A 14432-nucleotide genomic window follows, 5' to 3' on the forward strand; every position below is an offset into this window, starting at 1 on the left:
ATGATTCCTTAATTAATCAAGTTTCTAGCGGCAGTTCTTATCATTCTTATCATATCATTGCTGGTGCATATGTCAAGCACTAGCATATGCAGCTAATGATATTCTTCTGATGTGGGCTTCTGGGGACAGGTTCGGTGTGATATCAACCCCCAGATCTTGTTCTCTACTTGACTCTAGAAGGATTTCACCTCTCAGATGGTACCTTAATTATGTTAGGCCTTCTGCTCCCTTCACCTTATTTCATAACTTTACACTTACTTGAGCTAAGCTTTAGTAGCCATTTTCAAGATCATTCCACCAGTTTGTCCAGGTCGCCTTGTAATCCCTATCTTCCTGTCTTGATTCTTTTCATAATTTTTGGATCATCAGCAAACATTGAGAGGAATGAGTCAATATCCTCTGGAAGATTGTTTACATTACAACTCGCCACTCTGATGTCTCCTTCAGAGAGTACTTACAAGTCAAACCTGGCCCGGGCCTGACTTGGGGAGTACAACAACTCCTAGAACCCCATCCAGGCTCAATACAGGTACAATCCACCCTCATGGTAAATCGCTGTTTTCTGTTGTTTAGATAGTATCTTATTCACTGGAGCACTTTACATGTTAATCTTGCTTGTTTCTCCAACTTTTGTAACAGCCACTTACGGGGTACTGTGTCAAAGGCTTTCTGACAGTCTGGGAAAATGCAGTCTGCTCACCTTTCTCCTTCTTGCCTAATTTTAGTCGCCTTGTCGTAAAATTTTATTAAACCTGTGAGGCATCATTGAGCATCCCTGAGCCCCTTTCCCTCTCTCATGTTGGTGGTGTGTGACAGAACCTCTTCAGGTGGGAGATAGGAAGGACAAGGAATGTGTGAGAAGAGAGAGATTTTTGAGAGTGGGGTGAGTGGGGAAGGGGGAAAGAGACCCGGACACTGCTGGGTACCCCCATAGTATATAAATGTATGCAGCTGCACCCAGGTCTCTTCCCCCTCCCCCTCTTTCCACAATTTTCCCCTCTTTCTGCCATCTTTACCCTATCTCCCCAGAACGTTCTCATCTCCCCCCCCCCTTTTCTCGCTTCAGTGAAAGTCGGCGTTCAATCCCCGTCCGTCCAAGTGGTTGGGGGCCATTCTTTCCCCCCCATCCCATCCCAAATCTTTATCCTGACCCTTCCAAGTGCTATATAGTCGTAATGGCTTGGCGCTTTCCCCTGCTAATTCATTCATTCATTCATTCCCTCCCCTTTGTCAACCTTTTGTCCCTTCCCTCGTCTTTTCCTCGTCCTCCCCTCCTCCTCCTCACTTTCTCCCGTCTATCCCTCATTCCCTACTCACCCCTTCTATCAGAAAATGTGTTATTATGAAGCACTGAAACACCCTTATGGGAAAACAACCAATATTTCAGACTTGAGTCCAAGTAAACCGTATTGTGGGGTTCTATCATTTTCAATATTTCTTAAAGCATTTCACTTGGGCCAACCCCGACTGTCCATAGAACAGTCGGGGGTTCATTACTGCTTAGTGTTATGATCCCAGGTAGCCGAAAAACGAGTCTCCCCTTTGAGAATTATTCTATCAGGCATGACCTGACTGAGAGGTTAGGGAAATATCGACATGAAGATTCATATGTAAAATAATTGGTTGGATTTCATAGATAATTTAAGAATGTGGCAGTGAATAAGAAAATAAGTAAATGACTTGACACAAGATGTGGAGAGTTTGCTGGAGGTGTGAGGCTCGCTTGAGAGGAGCTTGAGCTCACTTGAGCACCAGAGATCAAGAGGGGAAGCCGCGCTCCATGTGAGCTCCTGTTAGAGAGGAACCCCTAGTAGATATACCTTCAAGAGGAAGGAAGTGTGCAGACGTTTCAGCTGTGGAATCGAGCTGGGAACGTTTGGTCTCAAGTCCTGGACGGCAAGGAGAGTTTGTGAAGCCGTCCAGAGATATTTTCGTGGGCCGTGGGAGCGCCCTGGTCAGACTCCATCAGAGGGAGAGCGCCCTGCAAGAGACCTTATTGTGGTTTGTCTGGGGGAAGGAGTTGATGAGAACTTCGAAGCCAGCAGAGAGGCAGTAGTTGATGAGACTCCAAGGTTGTGGAAGGTACTGAACTCTGTGGAGGAGCAGCCATACAGTGACGAGCAGGACCTCAAGCTGTGAGAAGTGGAGCAGTGAAATGAAGTTTTACATGCTTCTGTGATACCACTGGTGAAGCGCCATTGTTGCTCAAGGAAGACTTCATGGTGTAGCAGCCGGGAGAGCTGTGGAGGACCCTGGTAGACGATTCTAGGAAATCCTGAAGATGTCATGGTAGCGAACTTCCAGATGTGGAAAGGAAGTTCTTATTGACTACTTGTAGGGAGTTGGTAGTGTGTTTGGTTGTCATTAGCGTGCAAGACACAGTGAAAGGTGGGTGATTGATTACCATTTTTGTGCCAAGGAGTACTTATACTGAAGTAGAGTTACAACCGTAGGCTGGATTACCGGCAGAGATATGTGTGTTCTAGGACTGACTGGGTCATTGGTTATCAATTTTGTGCTAAGGAATATTTGCAGGCGATGAGTCACAATAACGTGGCTGAAGTATGTTGACCAGACCACACACTAGAAATTGAAGAGACGACGACGTTTCGGTCCGTCCTGGACCATTCTCAAGTCGATTGTGGAATATTTTGTGCTTAAGGAATATTTATGCTGATGTTTATTGAATTATAGCCATAGGCTGAATTGCCTGCAGATATTTATATGTTCCAGAGCTGGTAGTGCCATATCATATTGTACTTCATGATTTACCCACTTGGTGAGGCTGATAGTGTAAGTGATGAGTTAGAAGTTAGGCTACCACTTGATAAGCAGATAATAGAGCCCTGATGGGATTGGATTGCAACCTGACTATAGTAGCTTAGAGTGTTGGAGTCATTATTGCATCTTGTGTGTGTTGTACATGTTCTCTGTATATTAAATGTTTGTAACCACCAGGTGTTTGCCTTGTCCTAGTAAGGTTTCCCAGAAATTAGGAAAGAGAGAAAGAACCAAGAACCATAGCTGTGGACAGGGTAGTACAGAGTAATATCAAAGAAAAGGGGATTGAGGAGATCATATCACATAAGGAGAGAGTTAGGGAGTCACGGCGGCTCGAGTGGGTGTGTGCACGTGACAACGAGGCTAAGTATTGGAGCCGCAACCCCTTAAACGTGTGACGTTGAACCCCTCTCCAAGTGCCAGAAGCAACCAGGGTGATCTAGTTAAAATAAGCACTCTATGGAATTTTGGGTTGGTTGTCCAAAAGGACGGATAACCGACTGACATCAACAACATCATAATATTAGGTAGCAGGAATTTAGTGGTCCACCTCCACGTCATATAAACTGTTAACCACACAGTTGTGGAAATATATCTTTCATTAACTAGGACACTAGGAGACTCGAATCCTCAAACCCCACAAGCGTAAGGCAAGAGCTCTACCTCTGCACGACGTAGATGGCTCCAATAGAGAAAATTTTGGTGGCAGCAAACCGCTGCCCAACTGCAAATGTATATTTCTCCCAGCCCACTTCTCCCAGTCCACTTCCCCCAGCCCACTCCTCCCAGTCCACTTCTCAAAGCCCACTTCTCCCAGCCCACTTCTCCCAGCCCACTCCTCCCAGTCCACTTCTCCCAACCTACTTCTCCCAGCCCACTTCTCCCAACCCACTTCTCCCAGCCCACTTCTCCCACTATCACGATGGTGTGGTGGACAATTTGCGTGACGTGGGAGTGGATCACTAGATGTCTGCTACCTAAGCAATGACTGGGAGAAGTATACCGTTTCAGATGGTGTCAACATATACTAAGTTTTTTACAAAAATACAAATACCGCAAGTAAAATATGTGAAGCATTGATGTGGGATCGAACAGTTGAATATTTCATATTTCACTAAACAAACCCACCATGGGAGGGAAGAAAGCCGGGACTCACTGCCAGCTCCCAGGACGCTCAGCAATCTCTTGTTAAACTGATTTTCTCTTTTGTTCATTCGGAGAACATTTGTTCATTTATCAGAGTGAGCGCCAGCAGCGGAGAGCGCAGAATTACTCAGGACTCGGCGCGTAGGTAATACCCGCGCTTGATTAGTCTGGCGGAGAGGCAAGATGTATAGTCTCTTGGGCCCACACCCTTCTGGCGGCGCCGGGCTTAGGCGGGATGAGGCCCTGGGTGTCAGTGGTGAGGCTACTGGGTGGTGAGGCTGTTGGGTGGTGAGGCTGCTGGGTGGTGAGGCTGTTGGGTGGTGAGGCTGTTGGGTGGTGAGGCTATTGGGTGGTGAGGCTGCTGGGTCGTGAGGCTGCTGGGTGGTGAGGCTGTTGGGTGGTGAGGCTATTGGGTGGTGAGGCTGTTGTGTGGTAAGGCTGCTGGGTGGTGAGGCTATTGGGTGGTGAGGCTGCTGGGTGGTGAGGCTGTTGAGTGGTGAGGCTGCTGGGTGGTGAGGCTGTTGGGTGGTGAGGCTGTTGGGTGGTGAGGCTGTTGGGAGGTGAGGCTGTTGGGTGGTGAGGCTGTTGAGTGGTGAGGCTGTTGGGTGGTGAGGCTGCTGGGTGGTGAGGCTGTTGGGTGGTGAGGCTGTTGGGTGGTGAGGCTGTTGAGTGGTGAGGCTGTTGAGTGGTGAGGCTGTTGAGTGGTGAGGCTATTGAGTGGTGAAGCTGTTGAGTGGTGAGGCTGTTGGGGGTGAGGCTGTTGGGTGGTGAGGCTGTTGGGTGGTGAGGCTGCTGGGTGGTGAGGCTGTTGAGTGATGAGGCTGTTGGGTGGTGAGGCTGTTGGGTGATGAGGCTGTTGGGTGGTGAGGCTGTTGGGTGGTGAGGCTGTTGAGTGGTGAGGCTGTTGAGTGGTGAGGCTGTTGGGTGGTGAGGCTGCTGGGTGGTGAGGCTGTTGGGTGGCGAGGCTGTTGGGTGGCGAGGCTGTTGGGTGGTGAGGCTGTTGAGTGGTGAGGCTGTTGAGTGGTGAGGCTGTTGGGTGGTGAGGCTGTTGGGTGGTGAGGCTGTTGGGTGGTGAGGCTGTTGGGTGGTGAGGCTGTTGGGTGGTGAGGCTGTTGAGTGGTGAGGCTGTTGAGTGGTGAGGCTGTTGGGTGGTGAGGCTGCTGGGTGGTGAGGCTGCTGGGTGGTGAGGCTGTTGGGTGGCGAGGCTGTTGGGTGGCGAGGCTGTTGGGAGGTGAGGCTGTTGAGTGGTGAGGCTGTTGGGTGGTGAGGCTGTTGGGTGGTGAGGCTGTTGGGTGGTGAGGCTGTTGGGTGGTGAGGCTGCTGAGTGGTGAGACTGTTGAGTGGTGAGGCTGTTGAGTGGTGAGGCTGTTGGGTGGTGAGGCTATTGGGTGGTGAGGCTGCTGGATGGTGAGGCTGTTGGGTGGTGAGGCTGTTGGGTGGTGAGGCTGTTGAGTGGTGAGGCTGTTGAGTGGTGAGGCTGTTGAGTGGTGAGGCTGTTGGGTGGTGAGGCTGTTGAGTGGTGAGGCTGTTCAGAGGTGAGGCTGTTGGGTGGTGAGACTGTTGAGAGGTGAGGCTGTTGAGTGGTGAGGCTGTTGAGAGGTGAGGCTGTTGAGAGGTGAGGCTGTTGAGTTGTGAGGCTGTTGAGAGGTGAGGCTGTTGAGTGGTGAGGCTGTTGTGAGGCTTAGTCTACCAGCGAGAGATGTCAACTGCTTGGAGCACTGAGATATTCTGACGATACTGCCGCACTGCAGCCCAGACGTCAACTTGTGGTGGCGGCGGAGGGCAGGTGCGACGGGACACCAGCCAATCAGCGACAGGCAGGCAGAGGATAAGCAGTTAGCTGGTTACGGCGGTGGTAGCAGGTGTCACGGTGTGCTGGATACGATTTGCTCTCTGGGCAAAACGTTTGGCGATACTTGGTGAACGTATCTTCTATATTATCTTGTATATTGACGTACTTATGTAGGGAAGAGCAGGCTCAATCTCTCTTGAAAGAGATTATCGTCGCAATATATATATATATATATATATATATATATATATATATATATATATATATATATATATATATATATATATATATATATATATATATATATATATTGGTTAAGTTTGGGTTTTGCGTTCTACCTTCGTGCCCTCTAAAATATAGTATAATGCGTGAACTTTGCTGGTTGGAACAGTTTATTTTTGTACGTTCGACCACACTGTTGCTAAGATCTTATAAGGAAGGGTCGACCTTCACCTATATAAGATGGTGTTTAAAGTGTCAGTAAACAAGCTGATTTTAACATCAGCTAGAGAGGAGGGACGTGGGTGGGGCTGTGGCACGCGCGTGAAGTGTTGTGTGTGTGTGTTTTGCAGGACACACACACACACACGCACACACACACACACACACACACACACACACACACACACACACACACACACACACACACACACACACACACACACACACTCGCGTGCGTGGCGGGGCGTGTCTGGCAAGTCTCTTCCTGACAAGAGAAGCCATTAGGGTGATAAGAGTCAGCCGACACACCTCTTGGCCTCTTTCATTACTCAAATGGAGCCTCTTCCACCACCTCTACTTCCATCTCCTCCCCTTCTTAACACTACTTTTCCTTCCTGCTAACTCCTTCTCCCTTCTGGCTCATCATCCCTTCCTTTCCTCTGCTTCCCTCTTCCTCCTCTTCTTCCTGCTGTTCCTCCTCTTCCTCCTCTTCTTCCTGCTGTTCCTCCTCCTCCTCTTCCTTCTCCTCCTCCTCTCACCGCCTCAGAGAACTCCTCCTTCCAGTAAACTTTGCCGTCCGACTTTGGACCAAATTTGAATAAGTTTATTATGTTTTGTGTATTTTTTTAGATAACTCATTCATTAAAAACGTAATTTTTTCCCTTGAATGTTTCCCGAGTTTTCTCTCTTTCCCGGGATATTTTTTCTCCTCGCAAGTCGCAAGTTCTCTCCGGTTCGATACTCTGAGAAGAAAGGGAGTGGAACTAACAGGTGAAAGTGTTAAGCCATTACGACTATATAGCACTAGGAAGGGGTCAGGATAAAGATTTGACATGGGACGGGGGGGGGGGGGGGATTGGTGCACAACCGCTTTGACGGTTGGGGACTGAATGCCGACTTGCATGAAACGAGACCGTCGGTCTACCGTCCAGCACAGTTGTTCTCATTTGGTGAATTTTGTGTGATGATGCTCAGTGAACACTGTGTGATGTTCAGTGAACACTGTGTGATGTTCAGTGAACACTGTGTGATGTTCAGTGAACACTGTGTGGTGTTCAGGGAACACTGTGTGGTGATGTTCAGGGAACACTGTGTGATGTTCAGTGAACACTGTGTGATGTTCAGTGAACACTGTGTGATGTTCAGTGAACACTGTGTGATGTTCAGTGAACACTGTGTGATGTTCAGTGAACACTGTGTGGTGATGTTCAGTGAACACTGTGTGGTGATGTTCAGGGAACACTGTGTGGCGATGTTCAGTGAACACTGTGTGGTGATGTTCAGTGAACACTGTGTGGTGATGTTCAGTGAACACTGTGTGATGTTCAGTGAACACTGTGTGGTGATGTTCAGTGAACACTGTGTGATGTTCAGTGAACACTGTGTGATGTTCAGTGAACACTGTGTGATGTGCAGTGAACACTGTGTGGTGTTCAGGGAACACTGTGTGGTGATGTTCAGTGAACACTGTGTGGTGATGTTCAGTGAACACTGTGTGATGTTCAGTGAACACTGTGTGATGTTCAGTGAACACTGTGTGATGTTCAGTGAACACTGTGTGGTGTTCAGGGAACACTGTGTGGTGATGTTCAGTGAACACTGTGTGGTGATGTTCAGTGAACACTGTGTGATGTTCAGTGAACACTGTGTGGTGTTCAGGGAACACTGTGTGGTGTTCAGGGAACACTGTGTGGTGATGTTCAGGGAACACTGTGTGATGTTCAGTGAACACTGTGTGATGTTCAGTGAACACTGTGTGATGTTCAGTGAACACTGTGTGATGTTCAGTGAACACTGTGTGGTGATGTTCAGTGAACACTGTGTGGTGATGTTCAGGGAACACTGTGTGGTGATGTTCAGTGAACACTGTGTGGTGATGTTCAGTGAACACTGTGTGGCGATGTTCAGTGAACACTGTGTGGTGATGTTCAGTGAACACTGTGTGGTGTTCAGTGAACACTGTGTGATGTTCAGTGAACACTGTGTGATGTTCAGTGAACACTGTGTGGTGTTCAGGGAACACTGTGTGGTGTTCAGTGAACACTGTGTGATGTTCAGTGAACACTGTGTGGTGTTCAGGGAACACTGTGTGGTGTTCAGTGAACACTGTGTGGTGTTCAGGGAACACTGTGTGGTGATGTTCAGGGAACACTGTGTGGTGATGTTCAGGGAACACTGTGTGGCGATGTTCAGGGAACACTGTGTGGCGATGTTCAGGGAACACTGTGTGGCGATGTTCAGGGAACACTGTGTGGCGATGTTCAGTGAACACTGTGTGGTGTTCAGTGAACACTGTGTGGTAATGTTCAGGGAACACTGTGTGGTGATGTTCAGGGAACACTGTGTGGTGATGTTCAGTGAACACTGTGTGGTAATGTTCAGGGAACACTGTGTGGTGATGTTCAGTGAACACTGTGTGGTAATGTTCAGTGAACACTGTGTGATGATGTTCAGTGAACACTGTGTGATGTTCAGTGAACACTGTGTGGTGATGTTCAGTGAACACTGTGTGGTAATGTTCAGGGAACACTGTGTGGTGATGTTCAGGGAACACTGTGTGGTGATGTTCAGTGAACACTGTGTGATGATGTTCAGTGAACACTGTGTGATGTTCAGTGAACACTGTGTGGTAATGTTCAGTGAACACTGTGTGGTGATGTTCAGTGAACACTGTGTGGTGATGTTCAGTGAACACTGTGTGGTGATGTTCAGTGAACACTGTGTGGTGATGTTCAGTGAACACTGTGTGGTGATGTTCAGTGAACACTGTGTGGTGATGTTCAGTGAACACTGTGTGGTGATGTTCAGTGAACACTGAACAACGACCTGATACAACTCGTCCTCGCAACTAATACATCGTTACGGTGCCTCATAGTAACCGACGTACCAAATGCAACATATTATAAAAACAAACGGCAAAAAGAAATCAGTTTTCAATGAATTGGGTGGTTAGGTTAAGTTAGGTTACGTTACGTTAGGTTACGTTAGGTTAGGATGGGTTAGGTTAGGTTAGGTTAGGTGGGTGTCTTGGGTGCTTGGGTTCATGATTAGGGTAGGGCGATGGATTTTGTAAGTTGTTGCTAATCTAGAGGCTGGAGGAGGGACCGTCTCTTAATGTTATTGTGTTTCCAGGTGTCAGACATCCTGTTCAAGTTTGATGACAAGTGGTCACTAAGTGTGCGGATGGAGACGTGATCATCACGCTTTACTGTGGAACTTGTGTCTTGACACTATTCTTCATCCTGGGAAGAGGAACCATTCACAGTGGCACTTCCAGTTCCCTCTTCATACAATAAGAATGTCCTCAACAGTGTAAATGAGAGGCAACCCTAGAGAGTCACCATGCAATTTACATTTAATTATGTTTCCATTAGAAGTGAGTTAAGGAGCCAGGAGAAGTGGGCCCCATACGTGATGCCTACTGAAGTGCTCTCAGCCGCTACATATGTAATTTTTTTCGCGTGTATACTTACGTGAAGGAAAAATCTTAATAGAAAAGGAAGCTTGAGAATGTTGCTATACAGCAGTCAATCTTAACGAGACGTTGCTCTCTCTGAGACTCATACTATTACAAACTGCTGAAGATTATTGGGTTTATGTTACAATGTATAGTTTTTTATAAAGAATTATTTTTTATCTGTATTTCCGTGGAATTGTACAGTTAAGCAAGATGGCGTCTGGTATAATCCTTACGTCACTTCCGACTGCGATGCTTTCCCGGTCACATGATCTAAAGTAACCAATAGGGTAAAACCTAAGATGTCATGTAACACTGAGCCCGCCAGTGTTCGCGGCTCTGTGTGGCAGTGGCTGCTCTAAAATCACTGAGGAAACTCTTCTTCGCTGCTCGGTGAATATTTATATATTCGTCTCACTGGAACTCTTCGCTTCATCCAAAACTAGCAGCAACAATCTCATTTGAAGCAGGAGTCCCCTGATGGAACACTTAAGGCACACCAAGTCGACGGTTAAGAGGAAGACACTTAAAGCACACTAGGTCGACGGTGAAGAGGAGGAACACTTTAAGCACATCAGGTCGACGGTGAAGAAGGGGAACACTTTAAGCACACCAGGTCGACGGTGAAGAGGAGGAACACTTTAAGCACACCAGGTCGACGGTGAAGAAGGGGAACACTTTAAGCACACCAGGTCGACGGTGAAGAGGAGGAACACTTTAAGCACATCAGGTCGACGGTGAAGACGTTTATGCTGAATGACAGTCAATAAGGCAAGAGAACTCTGCCGTATGTAATTACCATTACTCTTGGGCATAGCATTTTATCAAATCACCTCATTCTTTGAGTCACTTCTGGGGTGTGAGTTTTCAGTTGTATATAGTCCTGGGGACCATTCAGGCTTGTTTGCATTTGTGTTCCTCACGTGTGCCCCAAAGAATGAGGTGATTTGATAAAATGCTCTGCCCAAGATTACCATCCGAGTGCCGGCGGGGAAGTGGTTCAAATAGCTTCGGCTATCACTTCCTTATGTCCGGTCGTGATGGTCAAGCGGATTAAGGCGTCCCTGTACATACCAGTTGCATTGCTCCTGGCAGTATGGGTTCGAGTCACTTCTGGGGTGTGAGCTTTCAGTTGCCTATATGCCTGGGGACCATTCAGGCTTGTTCGCATATATATATATATATATATATATATATATATATATATATATATATATATATATATATATATATATATATATATATATATATATATATATATATATGAATGTCGTAACTAATAGCTAGAATGAATGTACTTGGACTATTATGCAGGGCTTGATTTGCTTAACAGGCTGTGGAAAATTTCCCCATCCCATATAAAAACCCTAATATAACAGCCATAAAGGTTGTTAATTTACATTAGTCGGTCATAAGAAGTTACAGAAAACGGGGTTAAGTCCTCTGGTTGTGTTGATTTAGGGGCGACGACGATCGTGGGATCGGATGCGCCGAAGTCCTCTGGTTTGAATACCCATCGTTAGCAAATGTATTGGGTAATTTAAAATCCACCAGTCTTAGTGCTGGTAACAATAAAATGAATCTACGAAATTAATTATATAGTAAATACTTAGATTTAACCTCAAACCCATTCTTCCCTCTTCTTGTTGATAGTAGGTGCAGTTTGCATGAAGGGTTTGTCCTCCCGATGACTGCACCAGTACTGATGTTGGTGGACGCGTTTATGTTGAAGATGTTCGGAGCTACCAAGGTGCTTGTTACGTTGTGCTGAAGATAGAGGAACGGTGATTAAAACAGAGGTGTGTGTTAGAGGGAGACTTGCCGCACCGCAGGGCGGTGTGTTGTGTGTATGGCGTCAGCTGATCCATGGTGCTGCGACGAGGCAGTTATTGTCTGTGTTTAGCTGTTGGTGGCGCCAGGTATAAATGTGGCGCGGGTCAGATGTGACCCAATTTGTTGGTCGATTGGAGATATTTAGCCAGTGCTTTGACTATTTGGTATTTTTCTTGTAACGAGTGGTCACCGCCTCCTAATATATGCTCGATGGTAAAGGGTATTTTAAGTGCGATAAAGACTTGTTTGAAATTTACTCTGGTACTATGATGTCGGGAGCAGTGCAGGAGATAGTGTTCGACTGTTTCAGGCACCTGACAGTGAGTACAGAGTTCGTTGATGTCTGTTCTGTACTTAGAGCTGTGTGCTGCTAGTTTGGTGTGTCCCAGCCTCAGAATCTCAGAAGATAAACAAACCTCTGGTGAGGGGAGAGGGAGAGGAGGCAGCCATTGTAAACAGGCATTAATTGTATGTTGTCATTGTGGTGAAACATGAGTCCGACCAGCGAGCCTCCCACAACACAAATTTACTCCCAGCGTGTCCTAGAAAGCAGTGTGACACAAAAGAGTTAATATATGTTGACGAGACTATGCAACTTCATAATAATGGAAGATCAGCTTTCAGTATTTCTATTACACGTAATTTTGACCAATATTAATGTAGGAATTTATCGTTATACTGTATGACAACACAACTCACAAGGGTAAGCTGCGATACATTATTAGTTACACAAATTAAATGTGTAACACCTGTACTTATATGTTATCGTCAGTTATTACGGTGTAACTTGTTGACAAGTATATTGTGAGTACACCAGACATCTTTTTTTTTTTTTTTTTTTTTTTGAGATATATACAAGAGTTGTTACATTCTTGTACAGCCACTAGTACGCGTAGCGTTTCGGGCAAGTCCTTAATCCTATGGTCCCTGGAATACGATCCCTGCCGCGAAGAATCGTTTTTTCATCCAAGTACACATTTTACTGTTGCGTTAAACAGAGGCTACAGTTAAGGAATTGCGCCCAGTAAATCCTCCCCGGCCAGGATACGAACCCATGACATAGCGCTCGCGGAACGCCAGGCGAGTGTCTTACCACTACACCACGGAGACTGCTTACTCGGAGAAAGCTCTATCTGTTAAACTAAACCATCCCACGACTCAGGGTCACAATTAATATACGTCTAAGACAGACCACATGTGGCAGACCAAGTTCGATGCTGGAGGACCAGCTCTCACACTACACAACAGCTGAAGTTATACATTTTATCCAAATAGTCGTGTATATAACCAATTAATAATTAAATCTACTGTTTAATTACGGTAAGATTAAAATATGAAACCCCTCCCCCAAAATGTGTGAAGGTGGCAATAAATCAGAAAATACAGTCCGCTCAGAAGTAATAAATGCAATTAATTGCAAGTGTTGAATTAATAATTTAACAATCACAGGTAGATTTCCCAACACGGTCCGAGTGATTTTCGATATTTAAAAAAAAATCAAATTGGTTTATTTCAATTATTATTATTATATTATATTAGGAACATAAATATAAACATGTAAAAGGTGAAGAACCTCAATGTAAACATGTCTAACATAATTAGACTTAGTTATGTTAGGTTAGGAAAGAATAGGGCGGGTTTGGTCATATTTCTACGTTAGTTTTAACTCAAATTACACAAGTAAAATTATATATTATATAATAGAAAGCTCTATCATTCCATGAGAAAACTAAAATGAAAAATATATAATATTAGAAAAACTGGATTTGTTAGGTAACTCGAGTCTTGCATACTAGTCCAAATAGTGCAAATGTATTGGGTAATTTAAAATCCTCCTGTCTCAGTGCAAAATTTGGAAAATTTATGTAAAGATTTACATCAAGTGTTTCACACTCTTCTGTGTGCTTTGTCAAGGTCTGAGTGTGTGGGTAGGACGAGACCTACAATCTCAACGACTAATGCTGACAGTTGGGATGTAAGCATCATAGCATCATCAAAGCCTCGAACTCACGACCACCGGAGTGGAAAGACGAAAGCTTTATCTACCTTTCTACGAATACCAACAACAAGAGAGGGGTCCAACAGACACAAATGTGACTTTCAACCTCTCCTGGGGTTTCTCGTGAATCTGGAGGTATTAGGTGATTCACCTGCCAGTCACATAAATTGCAAACCAAAATAAACGTGGAAAGAAACATTTAATTCACCTGCACCATCGTGGATCACCTAAATGCCTTCAGACTCAAGTGATACACCAGTTGTCCCTCAGGAACCTGGACTAAGGTCTCTTACGAACACCGTTTGTGAGACCTATTATTGAGTGGTGTTATGAACCCCAGGAAGCCTAATGAGGTAGGTCTGCCTTGTGAGAGTTATTCCACATACACCTGACTAGATTTAGAAGTCAGGGGGACGGAATTAAACTATGAAAACGTCAAATTGTGACTGAAGAGAAGAAAGCAGCAAGCAAGAATCTTATGGAAACAAGGTAAAATAATATGTGGACATTATGTTATGAGACGTAACATAGGCGGAGGTCGTAAAGAGTCACTTGAGTCGGGAGAGCCCAACCACTTGGGCTGGACAGTTGAGCGACTGTCTCACTTCATGCAGGTTGGCGTACTCTGTCGTCATTCAAGAGTACCGGATGAGAGTACAAGAGGACCAGGTATTGATGTCTACACATGGGAAGAAGCAAGATCGACATCGAGCGACATCGTCAGCGACTACATTCAGCGTCCAGCAGCATCGATTTTTTTTTCTCGATTACTCAATATGAACAATCGATACAAGAAACAAAGTTGGCTCTGAACATCTGTGTAAAGAATATCTGGACACTTTTGTTTAAATGTTGAAAAACAGATTTAAAATAATTATTCTGGTATAATGATATATGGAAATTTCACTCTATAAATTGGTCAGTAATCAAAATCGAAGCCCCTGTGTAATTGTTTAAGCCCAGAACAAACGGTTATGGAAAAT

At 45.5% G+C, this 14432-nt stretch overlaps 1 protein-coding gene across 1 annotated transcript; it reads right to left on the reverse strand.

The window, feature by feature from the left end:
* Window positions 1-4269: 4269 nt before the first annotated feature.
* Window positions 4270-13666, reverse strand: LOC138357039 (uncharacterized). The gene is made up of 2 exons (XM_069313578.1): window positions 13658-13666; window positions 4270-5613 (listed from the first exon to the last, which is right to left on the reverse strand). Exons 1-2 carry the CDS (start codon window positions 13664-13666, stop codon window positions 4270-4272), a joined length of 1353 nt encoding a protein of 450 aa, XP_069169679.1.
* Window positions 13667-14432: the final 766 nt, after the last annotated feature.

Source organism: Procambarus clarkii, chromosome 75 (genome assembly GCF_040958095.1).
Source record: "Procambarus clarkii isolate CNS0578487 chromosome 75, FALCON_Pclarkii_2.0, whole genome shotgun sequence".
Taxonomy (NCBI): Eukaryota; Metazoa; Arthropoda; class Malacostraca; order Decapoda; family Cambaridae; genus Procambarus; species Procambarus clarkii.